General features: G+C 39.1%; 1 protein-coding gene across 1 annotated transcript in view; it reads left to right on the forward strand.

The window, feature by feature from the left end:
* Window positions 1-531: 531 nt before the first annotated feature.
* Window positions 532-24,582, forward strand: part of HMGA2 (high mobility group AT-hook 2) — a 181,139-nt gene continuing 157,088 nt past the window's right edge. Inside the window, exons 1-3 of the mRNA XM_042781209.1 lie at window positions 532-642; window positions 3,272-3,358; window positions 14,801-14,851. Coding sequence (XP_042637143.1) covers window positions 532-642; window positions 3,272-3,358; window positions 14,801-14,851 — 249 coding nt within the window. The remainder of the gene's footprint in view (window positions 643-3,271; window positions 3,359-14,800; window positions 14,852-24,582) is intronic.

The raw sequence follows: 24,582 nt of genomic DNA on the forward strand, positions 1-24,582 counted from the left end.
GAATTTTTTCCCCGCCTAACGTTTCAAGGGACAACACAATTCACTCCAAGCTTCTTTCCTTTCCAATCCGCTTCCGAAGTGCTCCCGGTGCCCGCGACTCCCAATCCCAAAGGCAGAGAGGAGTCTCTCCAACTTCAAACCCTGATTTCCTTTTCCTTTGCTTTCCTCTTCGTTCGCAACCTCCATCCACCTCCACCAGCACCTCCACCAGCACCTCCACCTTTCGGCACCCACCCGTCGCCGCCGCCACCACCACCACCAGCAGCGCCTTCTTCTCTCTTCTCTCTTTCTCCTCCTCCCCTCTTCTCTCTTTTTGGCAGCCGCTGGACGTCCGGTGTTGATGGTGGCAGCAGCGGCAGCCTAAGCAGCAGCAGCCCTCGCCGCACACCAGCTCTTGCCTCATCCTGTATCATCCTCTAGCCCCCATCACCCAGTTTCCCGAAAGGTGCTGGGTAGATTTCTGGCGGCTGAGGCCAAGCAGTTGTAGCGGCGGTAGCGGCGGCGGCGGCGGCGGCGGCGGCAGGAGGCAGGATGAGCGCACGAGGTGAAGGCACGGGGCAGCAGTCCACTTCAACCCAGGGACAACCTGCCGCCCCAGCGCCTCAGAAGAGAGGACGCGGCCGACCCAGGAAACAGCAGCAAGTCAGTACGCGGGTGGGGTGGGGGCACCTGCGCACCTTCGCTCCCCCTTGCGAGGGACCCGCGCCGCCCGGGAGACGCGCGGCTACCCGAGCGCGGGAGCCGAGCCGCCGCCACACGCTGCCCGCCGGCCTTGCGGGGGGAGGGGACGGTGGCGTCCCGGGCGCCGGAGTTATTCCTGGTGGGGAGGTGGGAGTCTCGGCGAGCTGCCCGGGTGAGGGTGGGGGTGGGGAGGTGGGATCGGGCGAAGTGAGTCTTCGGACTTTGGCTTTTGTGCCCAGCCCTGAATGGCCGGTGTCTCCAGAAGACTGGAAGCGGCCGGGGTCCGACAAACCAGTACTTGCCCGCGCTTTCGGAGACTTTTTTTTGAAACTGCCAGCGAGGGGAAGAAGTGCCGGGGAAAGGGGTGTGCTGGCCCGTCTGAACTCGAAGGGCAGGAGTGCTGGGACCGGAGGCTCCTTCTCCTGCCTCTCTGGCTTGTTTCTGGGCTGGGGTTTGGCGCACCGCAGCCGCCCACTTGGCCGCCTCTCCAAGCTCCGGGGTGGCCCGAGACTCGCGCCCTCCCGACAAAGAACGCGTGGGGACCGGGCCGCCGGATTCTCTGAGGGCTCTTTAAATGTGGCGCGCGGGCGCTCCACAGAGCAGCCGCTACCGAGGTGGCCTTGAGAAGGGACTGCAGGGGACCGGGTACCCGCGCAGCGTGGTTATTTCACTCGGCTAGGGGCGCTTTGAAAGGGGTGTCCGAGAGGGTGCACAGTAGTTAGGGTCATTTCCCCCTGGATCCCGCGCCTTAGAGCTGCGGACATTAAACTTGTTCCTTGTGTGAGTGGTTGGGGATGGGGAGGCGAAGATCTAGGGGCGCCTGGGACCCCGCAGAGTGGAGGGTTTTGTCTGCGGATGCAGCCAATTAAGCGTGCAGCGGGCGCTCGCAGAGCTGCAGGCAGCGCCCAGGGCAGGGGGTTTTGTTTGCGGCAGTTTCCAAGCACCAGCAGACGTGGTTGGAAAGGGATGTGTCTATTGAGAACATTTAAACTCCACTTCCGCGGGCTTTAAAACGTCTCCTTCGTTGCTTCGCCTTCAATCTCTTCCTTCACGGCAAATAGGCCAATTAGAAAATAATCCTAAAGAGTCCCAAACCTGCCCGAGAGCAAAGTGGGGAAATTGAGCAATGTTGCTTGCCCAGTGCGTTTTAGAAAAACTGAGAGGGTTGTACCTTTTTGAAATCATCCAAGAAAACAAGCCAATCTAGAGGCGCCTGAGTTTTCCCGCTCTGCCAAGCGACACTTAACACCGCGTTAGGATTCTGTTTTACACCTCCCAGGAAGTCTCTGCCTCTCCTGTTTCCCACCCGCCACCCAGCTCTCTCTAACTCTACTAATTGTCCCCTCTCTGCCCCCCCCCCCAAAAAAAAAAATCCAAAAGAAAATGTAGTGGGGTCTGGAGGTGATTGGAGGTTTTACCCTTGAGTTAAGGCAGAATTCACAAAGAAAGAAAAATGTGTCTCCGCAGTGTTTGCTCCGGATGTGCCCACTGGAGCTAGTGGTCCCCACAGAGGCTCTCGGGGAACCTTTCCCGCTTCTCTCAGTGGGATGTGAATTTTCATAGAAGACTTTCACATATTTCGAGTTAATTAGTCTCATTTTATCACTGAATCTGAGTGAAACGTGAATTAACAATTCACTGGATAAATATTTAGAATCTGGAATATTAATCATCACATTCTCTTAACCACTTGAGTATTTACTGCCTGGCATAGGAGCCATTTAAAGGTTTGCTAAACCTATTGGTTTAGTTTCTCCTTCCTCGACACTTCCATTCCTCCTTACTACTTTCCCCTTCAGTTTTCTCCAGTGCACCCTCATAAGTTTTTCAAAGGAAAATTTTGGAGAAAATATATTTATTTTTTATCAAAAGATATTTAAATTTAGACTGGAGATCATGCCTGCGTCTCCAAAAGGAAGTGGAGAATTGAAGCAATTATCTAGATAATTCAAGCAAAACCTCCCACTACAGATTTACCATAATTATTTGAAGATTTTAGGTGGAATGGAGTTATTTTGAGATGAAGAACTTGGATAATTGCTCCAGTATTTCACTTAATGTGTCGGTTGAGTTATCATCAACCTAGAATGTGGGGATCCAGAGATATTTAAAATTCAGTTTTTTAATATGGAAGATTGTTGAAATATTTATGATATTAGCTTCATATTTCTGTTATTTAAAATGTTAGTACGATGGATAGAGGTATTCGTGTAAAATGCTTATTATTATTCGTGTAAAATGCTTATTATTTCTGAGTTTTCAGATGCACAATCATGCAAATTGTATACCTTGAAAATGCATGCTTTCTTCCTTAGAACATGCAGCCTAACAGGCCTTTATTACCTTTTCAGAGCTGAAATGGAATTTGCTTTTCATATGCAAATAAAATTTCTTCTTTGAACTCTTGGATTAACAGTATAGTTATTTCCCTTTTCTGTATCATCATCATCATCATCATCCATTTATACTTGAAATGAATGTGATCCAATAGCTCCATTGAGCAGCACATGCAGATGATATCGCTGGAGGGTCAGGATCAATTTCTTTTTGTCGTTTTGCCACAACTGCATTTTTTTCCCCCTTAAATTAGGAGCCAACTGGTGAGCCCTCTCCGAAGAGACCCAGGGGAAGACCTAAAGGAAGCAAAAACAAGAGTCCCTCGAAAGCAGCTCAAAAGGTGAGATTTCTCAAGTCATGCTCTCCCAAAGTTATCAACTATCATAAGAACCCCCTTGTAATTCTCCTGTTCTAGATCCACACATAAGGATTTGTCTCAACTTCTGAACCCAAGACTCAGATAGGAGTTAACCTTTGTCCTAAGCAGACGCTTAGCATAAAAATCCATGAAGATACTTTGTGTTATTTTAAAACCAGCAAACCAACCAACCAACCATCATCAAATAATATGAAACTTAAAATGGGAGTGGAGGTTCAGGTGGACGTAGGGGTAGATAATGACACAGTTAAAATTTACACCAGTTGTGAAATAGTTAAAAAGAATCAAAACTAAGAATTTTGCCAGGTGAAGTTTTTGCAATTTCCTTTGGAAAATAATAAAGATTAATTCACTTCGTGCTTATTTACATGATTACTGCAAACCAAATTCCGCTATCACAGTTAACTACTGTACCAAATAGATGATAATTAGAAGTAAATCCAATTATAGGATCCTGGAAAATTTCTATAAATTTTACAGTTTTAAATGTGATGATAAAGCATACTGTTGGTTTCATGATAAATCTACAATGTAATATTTTATAATCAAAAAGTCTTTCTACCAACTGATAGAGAAATGCTCTAAATTGGATAAAGAGATGTTTTAAACAAATATTTGACTTATTTAATGTATATTGTGGGGCAGGATAGAACCCAGTCAAATGTAACATCCAATGTCTTTCTTCATAAAATTTAAGTTGCAACTTAAAATAACTTCATACTGCTTGTATTTGAACTAGCAGAGAGGAAATAGCTTAGAACCAATGCTTGTAGAGAAAGAAGTGAAGGTGAATATACAAGTTAGTCAATTTTTTTTCAGCTATATAAATACATCAGGAATCAAGATTCTGCCTTTTACTCGTAGATTTGAATAGTAGTTGAAAACAAAGTTTCTAAAATTAGAAAAAACTTTGATATATCTTTCAATAAATTTGAGTACAGCCTGTACAGTATTCATTGGAAAGGACTCTATCCTGATCTTATTGGAATTAATGTTTTGTGTGGTTTTCTCTAGGACTGTGGGCACTAACCATCTTGTATGTGATACTTTTCAGTGTTATAAATTGCCATAGCAACGAGGATACAGATAGTTATTAAGGGGGTAACTATGAGTTTTTATCTGTTTTATTTGAACAGTTTGAACAGAGTTCTAGGAGAGTTTCAGTATATTTAAATCTAACTGAGTCAAGATTTATTGTGAATCACATTCAGCCAACTTTAAAGTACCTCTAAGTTACCTTGTCATTTAAAAGTGACAGTCTATAATTTGATATTTCTAATATGAATATGTTAGGAATATCAAACACTTTTCTTACATTTGACCTGGTTTATCAAATTAACTTTAAGGGACTAACTTTCCCAAGGAGTATATCTGTGTTATATAAGTGTGCGGTTTACCTAACTGAATTTTACTCTAATGAGATGGCAAAGGAATATCCTGGTGGTAAGTAGTTAACAAACAAGTAATGATGTAATTATTTTGAAAATGCATCATTATAATATCTCCCAGGAGACATCTTTACACCTCATCATAAATAAATTATTTAAATTTTAATATTAAAACAATGGGAAGTGAATTATCTTCCAGATTTCATTGGGTTACATTTTTGAATGAGTAGAAAAAATAGGAGCTCCTATCACCTTCTCATTTGGAAAAGTTTACTACTTACTAACAAGATCTTTATTGTCAGAAGAAAATCTGGGACCTGTGCCTAATTTACCACCTAAAGCACATTAGCAAAAAAGAGCTTGCTTATCCTCAAGGATGGTTTGGTTTGCTTTTAGTTATTTAGTCCTGGGCATTTTTAAATGGCCCAGTACTCTACTAAACTACTCATCTTCCCGATAATGCTTCATGTGTACGTGTACATCATTTACAATGTCCAAAACAGAAGTAGATTTTTTTGTTCCTTAAGGAAAAGACCTTCCCACAAATGTTTTCATTTTGTACTGCTTCTAGGCATAATGATTTTATACAATTCTGTTCCAAAGGTCCACCTTCAAATAAAAGTGAATAAATGTTTGTCCATAGATGACTATTATTTTCCTTCAGTTTTATAAATTAGTTTCATTTGAGAAACACAGTACTTTGCAAAGTAATGAATGACATTGACGAATTTTTCATGACATGAGTAAACTTAAGATATTTTCATTCTCAAGTCAGTATTTACTGAGTTTGCTGCTACTACCCAATATGAGCATAATTACCAAACATTTATTTATTTGTATTCTAACAAAACATGTGCTTTGAAATGCAACCGTTTTTAGAAAAAGTGATATAGTTCATAACATATAAGATAAACATACTCATGCTAAACTGACCATGGTAGTTATGAGAAGACTCATGATAAATCAATTGGATATTCTTCTGCAAATTGAGACTCATCACAGTGAGAAATATATCACAAAAACTGGTAAGTATAAGAGAAAAGAAACTCTAAAATTAGAGGACATACAACATGCACTAGAAGCTTGAAGATGATGTGTGTTTAAAATTTCTTCCTGCTTGCAGTTTTTTACTTGCAAAGTTTGTGTTTGGACTTAGTAACTGGCCTTGGGGCATTTAAAAACAAAACTACTGGTTAGAAAATGAGCAATGGGAAACTTGACAATGCATGCAGAATGCTGCAAGACTGACTGGACTACTACAAAATTAGCAATCACTGTAATTTTAGGCCATGTTCAATAGAAAATTGATTTGTATGATATATCAGACATATATTTCTAAAAACAATGTGTTATACTTGGGATTTTTGGAAGAGAAAAGTATTCTTTAATCCATTTATATTCCATTAAAATACATTTCCATGGGTGACCATTATATAGCAATTGCAGTCATTCTCAAAGATTTTAATCTAAGTGCTTAAAATTTGTCTCTGCTCCAGTTCGTATTCTTACCTTAGTAAAAGAAAAGTAATCAGAAGGTAATGTTTTCTTGAATAAACAATGTATGCATGCATGTGTGTGTGTTTCTTTACCTTTTTATTTAGGATGTTTTAAATTTGAAATATACCTGTGACCAGTTCTCTCTTAATGTTCTTTTTGTTTTTCTCCCATGTTTGTACTAGATGGAAGTATTTTGTATTTTCACAACATTTCCTTTGTTTGGAGAGAAGAAAGATAGACTCTCCTTTATGTTTAGTTTAGGGATTTTGTTGTTGCTTTTGAATCATGAGAGAATACTGGAGAGGTTGTCACTAATTCTCTAGTCTTTAAGGTTACAAGTCAAATTCATCTTTAAGTCTCAAGCCAATTCTGACTAAAGTGGTTTAAGAAAAACATTGCCCCCCCTCCCCAGGTTGAATAAAATTTTAGTGGAAGGAAATTGCATATAAAAAAAAATTTCTGATGTGATAGCTCTACTTTGTAAAGTCATTGATTTCCTTTAACTTCCTTTTAACTGTAGATGTAATGTCCAGACCCAGAGAAACAAAGTGCAGAATGAAAACTTCATCTCGGAAAAGAATATATACTTTAATGTGTTGAGAAATACTTAATATTGCTCTTAAATTTTCTAGTGTAGAGGAAGCCTAATAGCTCCCATTGAATATTGTAGAGACAGTTTATGTTCCTTTTTAACATTTATGTTCCCGGCAATAGGGTTGATTTTCATAAATTACTGCTAACACCAGTCACAGCTATTTTAGGATGTGAGATTTTCAGATAAAACTTAGAGCATAGATGTTAAGTGAGGGATAGGATTTTCTTTGGAATCTAGCAGGCCCGATTGAAGAGGTCACCAGAGGTATCATTGTAGATAAGTCAGGGAATGATGACATTGCGAGTTGTCACACAGTTCTGGACCATTGTTATTACATTTACAAGTATGATTTAGTTCAATTTCTCTGTTTCGAGGAACAGGTAAATTCACTATGAGATTGAGGGTGCTATCTGAATATACAAATGAATTCAGACAGGTAGAATTAAGTAAAGCTAACTGGTATCTTTATTATCTTGATGTTTAGGCTGAATTACCTAGATGATCAACTCATTTTTTACTTCACTTTGCAAGGAAGGACTTAATGCATCAGTAAATTCTGTCTGGTCATGCCTTTGAGTTACCAAAGATGCTCCAAATTTGGGGGATTCAAAAACATTTGAATGTCTCTATGAAATAACTATTTCAAGGGACTCAGTACTAGTTTTCCAGATCATCTGAGATCTTTCATGGAAAGCTCCCCAATACTTTGGCTGACCTACATCCTGGGGCATTTTTATCTCCCAGTCTCAACAGATCATTTTTCTAAGGAGATAGAATATACCAGGCTGGTATTCTATTGCATTTTCAGTTCTTTCTTGAGGCTAGATGGATGGTAAAAAGCATTATGTCAGTTAAGTCATTTAAACTTGTCTTGTCTTGTTAGGTGATTTTTTGTAGTTTCCAGAGCTCACCTGGGAACCACATAGCTTGGCACAGGATGGAGCAATGAATTTCACTGTCCTAGATTCTGAAGCGTTTCATTATGAATCTTTGTTCTGTCAACCAGGAGAAAAAGGTGAATGAAGAACTGAATCTATTTTAGGCTATTTATTTATACTGCTACAATACACTTAGTGATTATGTATGGCATCTTCTCTTTGACTTAACCATGGATGGGCAGTCTACTTCCGTCATGGTACTACCTCAGAAACCCAAGGAGGGGTCGCTATGAGTCAGGTCCGACTCAACGGCACATAACAACAACAACAACAACAACAGTGCAGTCATGAGGAGCTTTAGTGGCATGATGGTTAGGTTTGAACCCACCATCTACTCTGCAGGAGAAAAGGTTACAGCCTGGGAAGCCTTATGTGTGGGGGCAGTTCTGCTCTGTCATACAGGGTGGCTATGAGTCAGAATCGAATTGATGGCACACAACAACAGTGCAGTCATGAGGCGTTGGTGGTTCAGTGGTAGATTACTCACTCACTTTCCATGTTGGAGACCAAGGTTTGAGTCCTGGCCAATGTATTAATGTACAGCTACCACCCCTCTGTCAGTGGAGGCTTGTGTGCTGTTATGATGCTGAAGAGGTTTCAGGGCAGAGCTTGCAGACTAGGAAGAAAGGCCTGGAAATCTAATTCAAAAAATGGCCTTAGAAAACCCTGTGAATTACAGTGGCCCCATATGCAACCCATCATAAGGATGGTGCACAATGGGGCAGCATTTCTTCAGCTGTGCGTGAGATTGCCGACTCTAGGGCAATTAACAGTAGCAGAGCAGTCATGGTCTTTTCTGCATTCTTTTCTCCAGAATGTTATTGTTAGGTGCCATGGAGTCAATTCCAGCTCATAGTGGCTCCATTTGCTCAGAAAGTAATTCTGTGAACTCTTGTATCATTGCCATTGGTTTTTCTGATAACTAAAGAGATACAGAGAAGGTTTAAAGGAAGATCATCTTAAACTTAAAAAAATGGTAACCGTCCTGTTATTTTGGACTTGGTTTTAACAGGCATGTAAAGATGAAGACAGGCCTGTGCACAGTAATGACATGGGAGTTGACAGTAAAGGCTTCCTTGGGTAAAAAGAGCATGAACTACGATGAGTGATGGAATTTTCTTCTATTACCTACAGAAAAACACACTGTGATAGCAAACTTGTAACATATCTTCAATACTGAAAATGGTTAACATGTAAAATTTGGAAACCCACAGAGCTGGATTATCAATCAACAAGGTGAAACGAGAATTCACTCAATGCTTAGTCTGATTGATTAGCCCAGTTGATCTTGAGGCCAGTAGACAATATTTATACCATTTATATTTTTAAGAGCAACTGGGGAAAAAAATGTGACTTTATAGACTTTGGATAGCCTGCTTCATACCCTCTTAGGTCCAGCAAGTCTTAATCTTAAAAAAAAAAAAAAAAATCAAGCGGCAAATGAAAACAAAACAGGACACTAACTCACCAAATATTTTTTCTATTACTTTTTGGGAGGGGCGGGGGATGCATATCCACTGATAGATTATGGGTGGGGAAATTCTGGTTTTCATGCATCATTGCAGTCCATATAAAATATGATGAGATCATTTAGAATAGCAAATAATTAATAGTTATCTAAATATGATCCTGAAGTCTGAAGTGAATTATTGTCTTGGTTCCCCATCTCAGCTCCTTTCTATGTCTTCGTAGGAAACTTGGAAATGTTTTACTTTTAACTACTCATTAGATTTCTACCCTAGAAGCTCTTTTTTCTTTTCTTTTCTTTTTGGCCCATAGCTGTTTTATTTTATACAGGAATATCTCCCCGAAGAACAGACCCTTTATTGCCTTGAAATCAGATTGGGTCTCATTTCCACCACTTAAGAACATGGGCAGGTCGCTTAACCTCCCATTTGTGAAATAGGGGAAGTTAATAGCTGCCCTACTTAAGTAGGATAGAGCTCTGAAAATCACTGTGGAAACTTACAGAATTGTGAGGAATTCATTTTAAGGGTATCATTTTATAACGTGGAGGGGAGGGAAGAAATTACATATGAGTAACTACTAAATGTTGTCAGGCACTTTACATGTGTATTTGCTCCTTTAATTCTTAGAGGTAGGCATAATGATCTTCGTTGCACAAATGAGAAAACTGTGATTAGAGATGACAAGGGGACATGTTTAAAATTAAATGTCCACTGAGCAGGGCCACCTGAGCTTGAATTCAATTCTGATTCTAAAGCTTTTACTCTGTCTACTACTATGTGCTGGCAAATATTTTGTAAAATACTTGCTAAGTGCTAGATTTACATTATCTCTGATAACCTGAAAGGCAAGTTGGAAGGGAGGTTCTGAGAAATCCTCGGGAGGCACCTCTCTACAAGCTTATAAAAGGATTGGAAATGTGTGCCCACTACAACACAAACTAGTCCCCAAATCGTCCATAGAGCTATTCTTTGGGGGATTACGGCACATCCAGAAGTTTTCTGACTTGTTAAATGAAAGGCTTAGACTACATGTCTCCTAAAGTCCTAACCAAGCTCTGAATCTTTGATGACAAGCAAGACATGACATGCATGCATACAATATAAACAACATTTTTTTCCTTCATTCATTCAACAGGTATGTACTGAAAACCTTCCGTGCACTGTTCCCAATTTCAAGAGAGATATTTGCTAGGTGAATTAATTTTACTTCTTAATTTTTTTAAAATGTGGAGCACAGTTAAGGGCTGAACTATCTCTTAGGAAAATAATTGTATTTCCAGCAAACATTCCTCCCAGCCCTCACAAATTTGCTTTTAAAACATAAAATTCAGTATGCAGTTCTGAATCCACACTTTAAAAACAGACGAAAATATGATTGAGAGAAGCAAGGAAGAAATAACAGATTTAAAAATCTTTTAGACAGATTTATGATAGTTGCAAACAGTATAATAGTGATGGTAATAATCTGAAATTTCAGTTCTAACAAATGCTGAATTCTTAACCTCTGTGTCCTCCTCCCATAAGCAATACATACTTAGAACATGTTAGATCTCCATTGTACATGGGTTTGTAGTATAGAACCAAACTCCATTCTGGCAAAGGAAAACCAAATACACAGTTTTACAGTATCACATATGTTGACATTAAAAATAAAACAAGCACCCCGAGTGTTTTGTTTGTCTTCTATTGAAAAATAATATCCCGAGGAGCATTAAACACAAGAAAAAAATGTCAAAGCCAGTGTTTTCTGATATGTAGAAGTCTTGGATGTATGCTGGTTTACAAACGAAAACCCTGGCTTGTTTTGCAGCCTTTGTGGAGTTTGATTAGAATGATTAAATAATGTGGGTTTTAAAGAACAATGAAAACCTCCCAGATCGTCGCCACACAGCACAGCTAATGTGTTTCTTTTAGATGTAGTCTCAGAAGAGGGTGTCAGTTTACATGTAACACTGGCCTGAACGACCAAGGAGCAAGTTTGCTTTTAACAAGTCCAAGTGATAATCATGGTATTTTGCCCTTTAGTTAATGGTGCAAATTTTATTCTTGAAAAGGTTTTCTGTAAATGAGCTATTCATTTAAAAATCATCTTACTTGCAAGGCTTGCTTTCTTTGAGAGATTTGCTTTCTCTGACTTTGAAATGCAATGAAACCCTTTTAGAAAACAACCCCCCTCCAACAGATTGAGATACACCCAGATCACATCGTAGCCCCTGAAACATAACAACTGTATAGAAAGGGCTAGTGTAGCATCTTTAGGCTTTGGGGTGAACAGCCTCATCTCCTCAAGCTTCCACCCTTCACATTTCCATTAAGAGGGATTTCTATCTTACATGTTTGTGCAATTTACTACTGGGTAAACTGCAGTCTTACAGTTGCTCGTAAAGATTAAATCAGATGCTGCCCCCGTACTAGAAACACTTTACACTCATACAACTCACCATGTACTAAACCAAAGAGTTTCTTAAAAGCTTCATTCTAAAAGCAACAGATGAGTGTAATGGAATATTTCTTGGACTGAACCCTCTATGAGATGGGCCTGACTTGTAGGAAAACTTTCCTTTTAAGGAGCCCATCTTGTTAGGAGGAAAAGAACATTTATTGAGCACCTAATTCACCTCAGGCACTTTTAAGAACCTCCATGGTTCCTCACAGGAGAAGCTACCTGAATGTTATAGAAGAAACCAAATTATGGTTTTCAGGGACTTGCTCAAAGTCATAAAAGCGAACATGGCAGGAATTTGAACCTAAGCTTTCCAAAGTAGAGTCTGTTTCTCTTAGGACACATCCCCTCTGTCCCTGAGACAACACTCTTTGCAGAAAGTGTGATTCACTGGCACAATTGGCTTTCACTGAATTTAATTTACTCCCATAGATGGAAGGTAAGAGAGTGCCACTTAACCCTGACAATAAAGGATTCTTTGTGGAGTCATTCAGAAGTAATAAAACAACTTTCAGAGTACCCACCTACCCATGTACCTTTCTGACAATTAGGTAGAGCTCCTAAAGCTTACTAGGTTTCCTTCTGTTCTGGCAAATTGGCTGAATCAGTGACAGTTTGAGTTTCTTAAGTCAGCAAGTACTTGTATAATGAGGGGAGGCAGCAACATTAGGAGGGTAGGAACACAGTCTTTAGAGTCAAACAGAACTGGGTTCAAATTCCAGCTCTGCTGTTACCAGTTTTGTGTGTGACCTTGAGTGAGTTATTTATCTAACCTATCCTGAGACTCAGTTTATAATTAAGAAATAAGAGAAATAATAGTGCTTACTCTGGTGGTGTAGTGCCTAAGACATTTGACTGCTAACTGGAAGGCTGATGGTTCAAACCCACCAGGCACTCCTTGGAAGGAAGACTGGGCAATCTACTTCCATAGAGATACTGCCTCGGAAACCCAAGGAGGGGTCACTATGAGTCAGGATGGACCCGACTTGATGGCAGTGAGGTTGTTCTTTTTTTTTTTTTAACCTTCTAGGGAAGGAGCCCTGGTGGTGCAGTGGTAAGTGCTCAGCTGCTAACCGAAAGGTCTATGGTTCGAACTTACCAGGCGCTCTGCAAGAGAAAAATGTGGTAGTCTGCTTTATGGAAACCCTGTTTGGCAGTTCTACTCTGACCTATAGGGTCACCGTGAGTTAGAATTGAGTTGATGACAATGGATTTATTTTGTTCTGTTTTTATTTTACCTTATAGAATGACTGTAAGGATTAAAGGTAGCAAATGTGACTGACTTAGTCCAATGCTTGTATTTTAAATGCTCAGTAGAGTTAACGGTTAACTAGCTCAGCTGCTAACTAAAAGGATGGTAGTTCAGGTCTATCCGGAGGCACCTTGGAAGAAAGGCCTGGCAACCTACTTCCACAAAATCCACCACTGAGAAGCTATGGAGCATAGTTCTATCTGATACACATGGGGTAGCCATGAGTCAGAATTGACTCAAAGGCAACTGGTAACGTTACTCAGTGGGAACTTTCCTGTTACAGAGAGCTTGGTTAACTCACAGGATAGTAATGCCAGATGGAACCCAAACCAAACCCACTGCCATCGAGTTGATTGCAACTCATAACAACTCTCTAGAACAGAGCAAAACTGCCTCATAGGGTTTTCAAGGCTGTAAATTTTTACAGAAACAGACTGCCTCATCTTTCACTTGCAGAGCTGCTAGTGGGTTCCTATCGCAGACCTTACAGTCAGCAGTCTAATGCTTTAACCACTGTGCCACCAGTGCTTCTTCAAACAAGATCAGAGAGCTATTATTTGGTAAGAAATCTTGTAGCTTATTTTATTTGATCTATTATCTATTTTCATTCAGCAGATTGCAGAAATAGGAGAGTCTCATTTGGGAGTGAGTGTATAGACTATCAAATTTTGACATGTAATTTTAGTATCATTGTACCAACTACCTACTAGCTGCTAACTCAGGTTACAAAAGTAAAGCACAAAATAAGTTATCCTAGTTCAGTTACCTGTTTTTTGGTGTGTGTTGATAATAGCTTTGAATGGTTTTTATGCACAGAGCAATATGTACTAAATGTTCTTCATCCTAAAAAAATTGAACATTGCATGTGATGTGTGTGTTTGTGTTGGTGTGTGTTTGGGTTGGAGTCAGGGTGACTAAAACAGAGAAAAGATTGATTACTTTGTAGACACTGTAACAGCTTAATTCAAAAGGGGTAAAAGACTGTGATCCCAGAAAAACCTGTTAAAGCAAAGGAATGGGACAAACTCAACACAGTGAGAAGTATATTCATGTTGGATCTATGTTTCATGTGGAATTATAATTAATAATGTAAATTTTTATTAATTACTATTTTTAGGCACTTATAATTTCCATCTCAGGGAACTAATCTCTGCCAGTTTTGGGTTTTTTTTTTTTTTCTTTTTCCCTCTGCTTTAGGTCATTAGAGTCTTCATTCTGTTGGTGAACTGACTGACAGGTGATTGTTTTACAGGAAATTAGCCCTGTAGAAGTGAGTGAATGTTTGCTATGTTGAATTAGGATGCTGTGTAATCCTAATATTTAGACATGCTTTGGACTAGTAATGTAGGTGGAAGTGCTTTGTAAATTGTAAAACAATACATCAATGTTAATTTTGTAACTTTTCTTGAGACATGGAAAGAAAATCTTGATCATTTAAGAAACATCAGTTTTTAAAAATACTAATTTGTGTAATTATGACTGTGGGAATTATTAAGTTATGGACAAATATAAAGCAAAATAAAATATGTATATATATATATATTTTTTTTTTTTTTTTTTTAAAGGTATTTTTATGTATGCCAGAGGAGCTCACCATCTTCTAGGGCTAGGGTTTGCATTTGTATCTCTTTACATGATGCAGTGAAAAAATGGGGAAGAACCGTCTACCCAAAGATGAACCTTAAAGGAGGAAGAGCTTTTAAAACAATCCCTATACTTCATCTGCAAATGAGAGCATTCTTGCTTGAAATGTGTCCCTTGGTGCAGCACACATAAATAATGTGAGGTAAAAGCTATATGACTTCCTTTTTCATTTTGTAGAAAACAGAAGCCACTGGAGAAAAACGGCCAAGAGGCAGACCTAGGAAATGGGTGAGTAAGAAGACACAGCTTCCATTTTTTGTTCTTTGTTTTGTAAAGAAAATTTTCTTTGATTATTATTATTATTAATAAAAAATTGCTCTTATTTCATCTACTATATGAATTTCTAACTTTCTAATTTGGTGAATCTTTAAAAGGGTTAAGGCAAGGATAGATTATCACCACTTCTTACCATTAGACTCCAGAGTTTACTCAACGCTTTTCTTTCCTGGGAGTGACTCCCTTTTCTATCTCTTATCAACATGAAAAGAGTCTCCACTCTTCCTTCAAATAGGGCAACAATGAGATGACTTGTTGTGAGTTGAGTAACTAAGGTTAAAGGGTATTATGAAACCTTGGAAGTTGATTACAAATGGTGATAAAATTCAGATGAAACATGTATGAGATAACTTTTTAACTGTTTTCTTTTTTTCATTTCCTCCCTGGTTTTGCTTTGGACACATCTCATTTTCTAGGTGGTTTGTGTTTTCTTTTGCACATTGGCTTTGTTAGAAAAACAAGGGTTTATTTTCCAGTTTTTCTCACTTCTTAACATACTGACATTACAGACAAATGCATCCTTGTAAAAGCATTTGATCCCACAGACACAGAGATCGCAGAGCCTTTGAGACCAGAAATTCCACCACTACTGAAAAGCGATGCTAATTATACCATTTGAACTTTGTTCCTCTCCTGCCACACTCTTCATATCCTTCTAACCTGTCTTGCATACTGACAGAGGCTCAAACAATCTTATAAATGAATATATCCATTTGTCAAGAAAGGCAAAGGCATCCTCTGTCTTCAGCATTGTCTGTGATGGGTTTTTTGGCTTTCCTTTTCCCTCTCCCCTGGCATATTCTTCATGTCCCAACTTTTTAAATTCTTCCTGCTACTCTGTTTTCCTGTTAGTTTGCCATTCCTTTCTCCTTGAGTTCTGCATCACTTTTTATTTATACTTTCATATTGTCTTTCATTTAATTTATTCATTTCATCTTTTTTTTTTCTCTGCTCAACATGTGTTGGGATTAGATTTCTTAGCACAAAGAAATGGGGATGATCTGTAGGTTAAAAACTTCTGAATGTACAGAGTACCTTAAAGTAAGGTCATTTCATTCAACCTTCCATTCAATAAATTAATTCTCTCTAAACCTTTCCACCAGGTGGTGTTCATCTGGTATGTGCTTGATTACCTTTAATGTTGAGGAACTCACTACCTATTAAGGCTATCCTTTTCTTCTTGGAAAGCTCTGAGCATTAGCAAATTCTTCCATCTGACCCACTATAGTTTCCAGTATCTTTATGCATGCATGTTGTTCTTAAGACGTCATCAAGTCAATTTTTTACTCATAGCAATCCCATGTGACAGAGTAGAAATACCCCCATAGGATTTTCTATGCTATGATCCTTATGGGAAGGAGCTCTGGTGGCACAGTGGTTAAAACATTAAGCTGCTCACTGAAAGGTTAGCAACTCAAACCTATCAGCTGCTCCATGGGAGAAAGATGTGGCTGGCAGTCTGTTTCTGTAAAGATTTATAGCCTTGGAAACCCTATGGGGCATTTTTCCTCTGCCCTATAGGATTAGTATGAGTGGTAACTGACTCAATAAACCAAACCGAACTCACTGCCATTGAGTCGTTTGCAACTCATAGTGACCCCTCCTTGGGTTTCTGAGGCGTTCTATGGAAGGAGCTCTGGTAGCATAGTGCCTAAGGCACTTGACTGCTAACCAGAAGGCTGGCGTTGGATCAAACCCGGAAGGAAGGTTGGGGCAGTCTACTTCCGTAGAGATGTTATTGTTGTTATGTGCCGTTGAGTTGGACCTGATTCATAGAGACCCCTCCTTGGGTTTCTGAGGCAGTATCACTACGGAAGTAGATTGCCCAACCTTCCTTCCGAGGAGTGGCTGGTGGGTTTGAACCGCCAGCCTTCTGGTTAGCAGTCAAATGCCTTAAGCACTATGCCACCAGAGCTCCCAATTGACTCAGTGGCAGTACATTTTTTTTTTGTTGTTGATGATGTTGTTTTTTGAATTTTTATGGGAGTAGATCACCAGGTCTTTTTCCAGCAGAATAGCTGGGTGAATTGAAACCACAAACTTCTTGGTTAGCAGCTGAACACTTAACTGGTGCACCACCAGGACCCCCTGTCCATCTGCATATCTACTAGGAATATATAAAGTTGTTTTCACTTTTACTCATGATAGCCTTTCAAATGTTTGAGGATAGTGAACACATATCCTTTTCTTTATTCTCTTTTCTGCCTTGAATATCTCCAGTTTTTTTTAGTTATTTTCCATAAAAGAACATTCTTGTTATTCTCTTCTCAGCATGTTTGGTTTTTAATCTTTTGGAATATATCATCCAGAGCTAAGTATCATTTTCCAGATGTGGGTCCCACAACAGTGGGTTTGTCACCTCCTTTGTTGCATATACGCTTCCAGTTATCTGTTACTGTTTCAAAAACCATGGATTCTTTGGGTCAGGAGCACGGACAGGGCACAGCAGAAAGGCTGGTCTCTCTGCTCCAGGATGTCTGGAGTTTCAGCTGGGAAGACATAAATGACTGAGGGTAACTCTGATGCCTGGAGTTTAGAATCCTGAGGCCTCTTTACTGATGGGTCTGGCTCTTTGGCAGGATTGGCTGGAAGTCTGGGCACATCAGGGAGTGTTGACTAGGAAGCTACACATGACTTCTCCAGCTTGGCAGTTTTTGGAGTAGTCTGCCTTCTTACATGCACTCTGGGCTCCCAGAGAACATGTTCTGGCAAATGAGGAGGAAGCTGCATGGCCTTTTTTTACTTAGTCCCAGAAGTCAAAAAGTGCTATTTTTGTTATACTTTAGTGAGCACATTGTTGCCTAAGTTGATTCTGACATGTACATCAAATAAAAGTCTGCCACTTTCTAAGCATCAGAACTCTGTAAAGGATGTTCTATCCCATTGAACTAAGCACTAAGAAAGACTTACATAAGCTCTCTATTGGGCAACATAATCAAAAATAGGTAAGCTCTTTGAAGTCAGGAGAGTAGTGTTGCTAAGATGAAATAAAGTGATTGTAAGTAAATGCAATGACAGTCAGCACAACAACCTCTGTCAAGCGAGGCTTCTTAGCTGGTCTTTCTACATTTTATCTCCTCTAGACAGCACATAACAACAACAACACATTTGGCTGGGCAATCTACTTCTGTAGTGATACTGCCTCAGGAACCCAAGGAGGAGTTGCTGTGAGTCAGATTTGACTTGATGGCAGCATGTTTTTTTAGATTTGGCTATGAGTCGGATCTGACTTGATGGCAGTGAGTTTGGTTTTTAGTTTATAATGTCTACCAGTGAAGCTGTGTAGGTACCTTACAGGAATGGCGTGGCTCTTCTCAGAAACTTGGATGGCTCCACACCTGGCCACTGAATTCATTACAGCCTGCCCCTCCTGGCACTTCAAGGTCCCCTCAGTTTACACCTACATACATATGTATAATATGTATATGAATCTCCTATATATATATATAGGAGCTCTGGTAGCATAGTGGCTAAGACACTTGCCTGCTAACCAGACGGCTGGCGGTTCAAACCCACCAGCCACTCCTCGGAAGGAAGGTTGGGCAATCCTACTTCCGTAGTGATACTGCCTCGGAAACCCAAGGAGGGGTCGCTATGAGTCGGGTTTGACTCGACGGCACACAACAACAACAACAACAACATATATATATATACATATATATATATATGTATACACACACACACACACACACATAATATATGTACATACACACACATATTTTTTTTTTTTTCTTAGTGGGTTCTTGTTTACTCTGGGGATCTGGATTCCACGCATCTCATGTCTCTGCTGGGTGAGAATCCTATCAGAGGCTTCCAGCACAGAAGTCCTTGTCTTTCTGGAAATAGCTGAGCCATTCTTATTGATTCTCATGAGTTCTAATTTTTACTGGCTGTGAGAATGGAAACTGTTGTGTGGTGAATTCTTACAGGCCCCTGATTTGGTCCCCAAAGAAGTGTTGTTCTATTTTGAAGAGGAAATAAAAGGAAATTGTATATTTTTTTTCTAGACAGCGTGTTTCCTCTTTGCTTGTGTATCTTCTGTTGGGTAGAGTATGCACCCAGTTCAATGGCATTCTTTGCTGGAAAGCTTGTACTAAAGAAATAAATTATTGCATTTTCCATAGGAAATGGGCTTGCACTTTATAGTGAGTTCAGTTCTTTCCAACAGTGTCATTCACTGATTTCCTTGAATCAGAGGTATATTTTCGAACTCACTGGATTTACTAAGCATATATCTTGAAATATGTTATCCTCTTTCCTTCTTCTATAATTTCTTAAAGTTCTTTTGCTCTCAAAACATACAGCCTGTGAATCTTATGGTTTCATAAAATAGGTCTGGAAAAAAATTCTGTACAGTACAATTCTCTCATCTGAGTGAGATCAGTAGTTAGTAGGTTAATCAAAAGTTGATTAACCAAAAATAGGTAGGCATAGGAGAGTGCTTTATATCAGTCTTTGTTTCCAGAGGGAGTGGAGGGTTGGCTAATCTGGTGATCCAGTAAATATGTTAATTAGATTTTGGTTAAGAAAGCTTCTACTGTTTTCTTTTTCCCTAATTTGAATTAGATTTCAAATCTGTTATTTTGATGAACTAATCCTGAATTCCACGTACTTTGAGTGTGAGGAAAGGGATGAGAGATAAAGGAAGGAGGTATAATTGAGACCTAGTTTTTCTCCTATAGTTGGGAGCCCCTGGGTGATGCAGTTAATGCACTTGGCTGCTAACCGAAAGGTTGGTGGTTCGAATCTACTCAGATGTACCTTGGAAGAAAGGCCTCGAGTTCTACTTCCAAAATATCATCCATTGAAATCACTGTGCAGCACAGTTCTATTCTGACACACGTGAGTCAGAATCGACTCAGCAACTGGCTCAGGTTTTGGATTTTTTATATATCTAGGATCTCAGAATCTGGATTCAGATGACTGGGGTTCACATTCTAGTCTTACCACTTGACCAACTGTGGAATCTAGAGCAAATTATATAACCTTTTAAAGGTCCAATTTCCTCATCTGTAAAAATGTGATGAAGAGAGTACATTACTCAGAGGATTGTTGTGAGAATTAAATGAGATATGCATGCAAAGGGCAAAGTAGAGAGCATAATACGTGATAGGTACATACTAAAAGAAATTGTGATTAATTCCATTGTACACTTTCATGTCAATATTAGTGGCAGCCCAAATTCTAATTACTTATAGCCACCAGTAGTTACATAAGGAGTGAGATAACCAAGTGTGTGTCAGACTAACTAAGTACCCTTGGTGATATTGCTATGTCTTCAATTTATCTATGCAATATCATTTAAGAATATTTATAAGCATAAATAATATTAAAGTACATTATAAATCTTCTTAAGATATTGAGGTGGGGGAGAGAATTTGAGCTTATAAGCCTTTCTTTAGTTGTATGGATTTGTTGTCACGTGTTGTTCATCACCTTGACAAGTAGACGTCCTGCTGTTTCCTCCAATACGCAGGTGCAGAGATGTGTGGTTCTCAGAACCTCTGTAGAATTCTATAAGCTAGTCCTCTGTCAATTCAAATTAGACTTCCAATATTTGCATTTCTCAAATTTGCCTAGGAAAGGCTCATCACATAATTGATTTAGTGATGAAGAATCTCTGCAAAAAGCTTTAAAGAGTGGAGCTAAAGCTCAAGAAGAATGAAAACATTATCCTCACCTATGAAGTACTTCATAGGAGTTCTGGTGGCATAGTGCTTAGGCATTTGGCTGCTAACCAGAAGGCTGGCGGTTCAGCCTCACCAGCCGCTTCTCAGAAGGAAGGATGGGCAGTCTACTTCCGTAGTGATACCACCTCAGAAACCCAAGGAGGGGTCGCTATGAGTTGGATCTGACTCCACGGCAGTGAGTGAGTGAGTGAGTGATGAAATACTTCTTTACAGAAATAGATTGCCTGGTCTTCCTTCTGTGGAGTGGTTGGTGGATTTGAACTGCTAAACTTCTGTTAGCGGTCAAATGCCTTAGGCACTGTGTTACTAGAGCTCCTTGAGTACAAAAGACTTCACTTAGTGAAGCAACTAGTAGTTTGGAGGAAAAGAAGCAAGGACCAAATAATAACGAATAAATCAGTGGGGGCAAGGGATGCTTTTAGGTGTTTTGTTTTCACAAACTTTTTATGAGAAAGGAAATTAACAACAGAAGGAAAATAGTTCCCAATTTGAATTTATGGTTTTTAAAGGAAAAAGCAATCATTTTGGTGATACTAACCAACCCAAATCCACTGCTATCAGGTCAATTCCAACTCATGGCAGCCTTCTAGTACAAGGTAGAACTGCCCCATGGAGTTGCCAAGGCTATAATTTTTGCAGAAGCAGACTGCCACATCTTTCTCCTGCAGAGAACATAGTGGGTTCCCACCACCAACCTTTTGGTTAGCAGCAGAGCACTTTAGCCATTGCACCACTAGTAGCTCCTTAGAGATACTGACATTGACCTGGAAGTTGACCTAACAACCAAATGCTGAAGCTTAACTGCAGTTGTTCACTAGAAAGTTACTAACAAACTCCAACTGTTTTCTCAGGCTGCTGATTCTCTTTATTTGGTAATGGGTGTGTACAGTGTGTTGATTTAAAAATATGCATCTTTTTTGGAGGACAGTTGTCTTTCTTTTAATAAAGAGCTTGTGATACACAGGAAAGTGATGTAATTTCATTTATTAGTCTAACATGTGAGGATTTGTAATAGGCAACAAGGGCTTTTTTGTTTCTCCAAGTTTGTAAAAATCTGGAAACTTAAGTGATGATTTGAAGATCAAGTGGGGGAACAAGAAATCAGAATAAAATCTATTACAATCACCTTGATAGAAACCCTTTGGATATCTGCTACAGATAGCAACCTTTAATGTGTTGAGGAACCTGGAAACTTAATTTTGAAGTTAAAGCATTAGGCTTTCATTTCCATTATTTTTTTCTCACCAGGTGTTTATTACTTTTTACTTTCTTTCTTTGTACTTTTAGCCATTTATAATTGAACATTTGCCTTGTTTAAACTGAAATATAACTTCAGTGTTTGGGGAAAAAACATCCAGTACTGCATATTGCAGATAATTGTAATTTTGTACTAGAGTCAGAAGAGAAGAAATGACTTTGATATAACATTAAAAATGGTCTACTAATGGAATGTGTGAATGTGAACCATTATCCCTTAGAAACTTGTCATAATAACATGTTTTAAAAGACAAGAGCAGCTCCCTTTACGGTACATAGATTTTTGACACATGCTCTGTAAGTAAAATACAAATTTTCTAATGCATATACTGTTTTCAGAATTGATAAGTAATATTTCTTGAGAGCATCTCCTACTCTGTCATATTTTGTGGTAAAAATGGAATGCTTTCCAAAGTCAATATTGTTGTTTTTGTTGTTATGTGCCATCGAGTCGGACCTGACTCATAGCAACCCCTCCTTGGGTTTCTCAGGCAGTATCACTACGGAAATAGATTGCCCTTCTGAGGAATGGCTGGTGGGTTTGAACCACCAGCATTCTGGTTAGCAGTCAAGTGCCTTAGGCACCAAGCTACAAGAGCTCCTATCTTTAAAAAAAGTCTACTACAAACAATTATTTCAAATTTTGAGAATCATAAAAACACTAATAAATTGGACTTGGAAGACAAAAATTGGATTTGCTCAATTAATGTTTTGATTCAAGATTAATCCTTATTTTGTTTTTTGTTTTAATATTAAAGTGCTAGTCTTAATTTTTGTGTTACGTGAGGTCTTCCACAAAGAATTTGTTAATCTGCCCGACATAGCCATCCAATTTTGTTTGTTACGGCCACACACTGTCAGATGCTAATCTACTCAAGAGTATAAGGAATGACCATGGTGTCCACTACACCAGTGGTGAGCCTCAGTGCCATAGTTATTATGTGATCTTTTACAACTATAATTATGAAAGAATATGCTTTGTTCCCACTCATGGTTGACTGGCAAATTCTAGACAGGAGGTGGTTCAGACAGATGTCCTATTTCTCTGCATTGTCAGATCATGAGAATCCTGGCAAAGAACGTTATCACAATTTTAGTATAATAAAATGACAAGTATGAAGGGATTAACTAATTATCTTATATGATAGTCAATGTACTGAACATTCCATTATGCAATAAATTACCAGTATTCTCATGCATACACTTAGCTAAACACACCCAAATCTGAACACTTAAGGATGGCAGTAAATATATTTCTAAAGATTGGAAACCTTTGTATAGTATATGAAAAAAATTCCTGTGGTGCATATTTTTCCCTAGGTAAAACTATTATTACTCTGTATTTAAAGAGACCTTTTTGGTTTTTAGAGGTAGATTTTATTTGAAATCTTTTTTGAAAAATTAAGAAATTCCTGATTTTAAAGTTTTTATATTTGACACAAATATTTAAACTTCTTTTTTCCTTGAACCAAATTTCAATCCAATGGGATTTAATAAAGCCTACTTCTTCTACTATAGACTAAAATAAGGACCTTTGTATTTTGAGGAGCTGAATCCTTTTGGTCTGGTCGCTTAATTTACCCATGCATTTTCTCATTTAAGTACCTGACATGAGCATTCTGTCCATAACTAATGACAATCAAGCATTTAAGTTTGTAAAACCCAAAAACTTTTCTTGGTACAACCAGCTCTCTTATCCAGGGACTGATACTGAGTTTGTAGATCTTCCAGCCCCTAGTCCTCCTCTTGCTTTGTTTTCCCTGCTCTCCCCTGCTTCCTGCCCTTTGGCCATTCCACTGCTCCTCAGGGCCTCTGCCAGATGGTGGGTAGGGTTAGCACTGGTAAAAGGCTTGGTGCGAAGGAGGCTGGGAGTAATGGCAGACATAAGGTTTTCAGATAATCTCTGCATTTGATGCACCCAGGCTACCCCCAAACCCTGTTCTCAATAATAATTAATTGAATGCAGCCATGAAACCGAAGTCTGTTTTTCATTCATTATATACTGATTCTTATAATAAATCTGATTTTAAAAGTAAGTTAAAAAGTCTTTTTTAAGTTGCTGTACTAAACAAATGTTTGTTTTTTGTATTTCCTCAGTATTGAGGAGTGGCTGTAGATTAGGCTTGGTTTAGCCAGTCTTTGCTCTTGTTCAAATTCAGAAGAATTGTACTAAGTCTATTCTTGTATTAGACTTAGGCTATGGAATGATATTTCTTTAAATTTAGACTAATAGGGATTGTTTTACATTGCTGAAGGGGTACTATTTGGATGGTAAAAAGTTAAGTATATAACCCTAGCTATATGACCAAGATGAGATCTATTGACATAGTGGTTAAAGCATTTAGCTGCTAACCAAAAAGTTGGAACTCACCAGCCACTGCAGGAGAAAGATGAGACAGTCTGCTTCTATAAGTATTTACAGCCTAGGAAATGTTTTGGGGCAGTTCTACTCTGTCCTATAGTGGCTGTGAGTTGGAATCACCTCATTGGCAGTGGATTTGTTTGTTTTGTTTTTGTGTGACCAAGGTAAGCATATGTTATCACATTGTCCCTTGCTTTCAAAGCATTAACCCAGGAAATTAAGCACTCAGCTGCTAACCAAAATGTTTATGGTTTGAACCCACCAGCCACTGCAGGAGAAAGACATGGAAGGCAGACTGTTTCCATCAAGAAAGCCTTAGAAATCAGATTTGCCTCAGCAATGGATTTTTTAATATGATTTATGAATTTGGTTGT

This window comes from Orycteropus afer, unplaced genomic scaffold (genome assembly GCF_000298275.1).
Source record: "Orycteropus afer afer isolate SDZICR_OR568_19922 unplaced genomic scaffold, OryAfe1.0 scaffold00097, whole genome shotgun sequence".
Lineage (NCBI taxonomy): Eukaryota > Metazoa > Chordata > Mammalia > Tubulidentata > Orycteropodidae > Orycteropus > Orycteropus afer.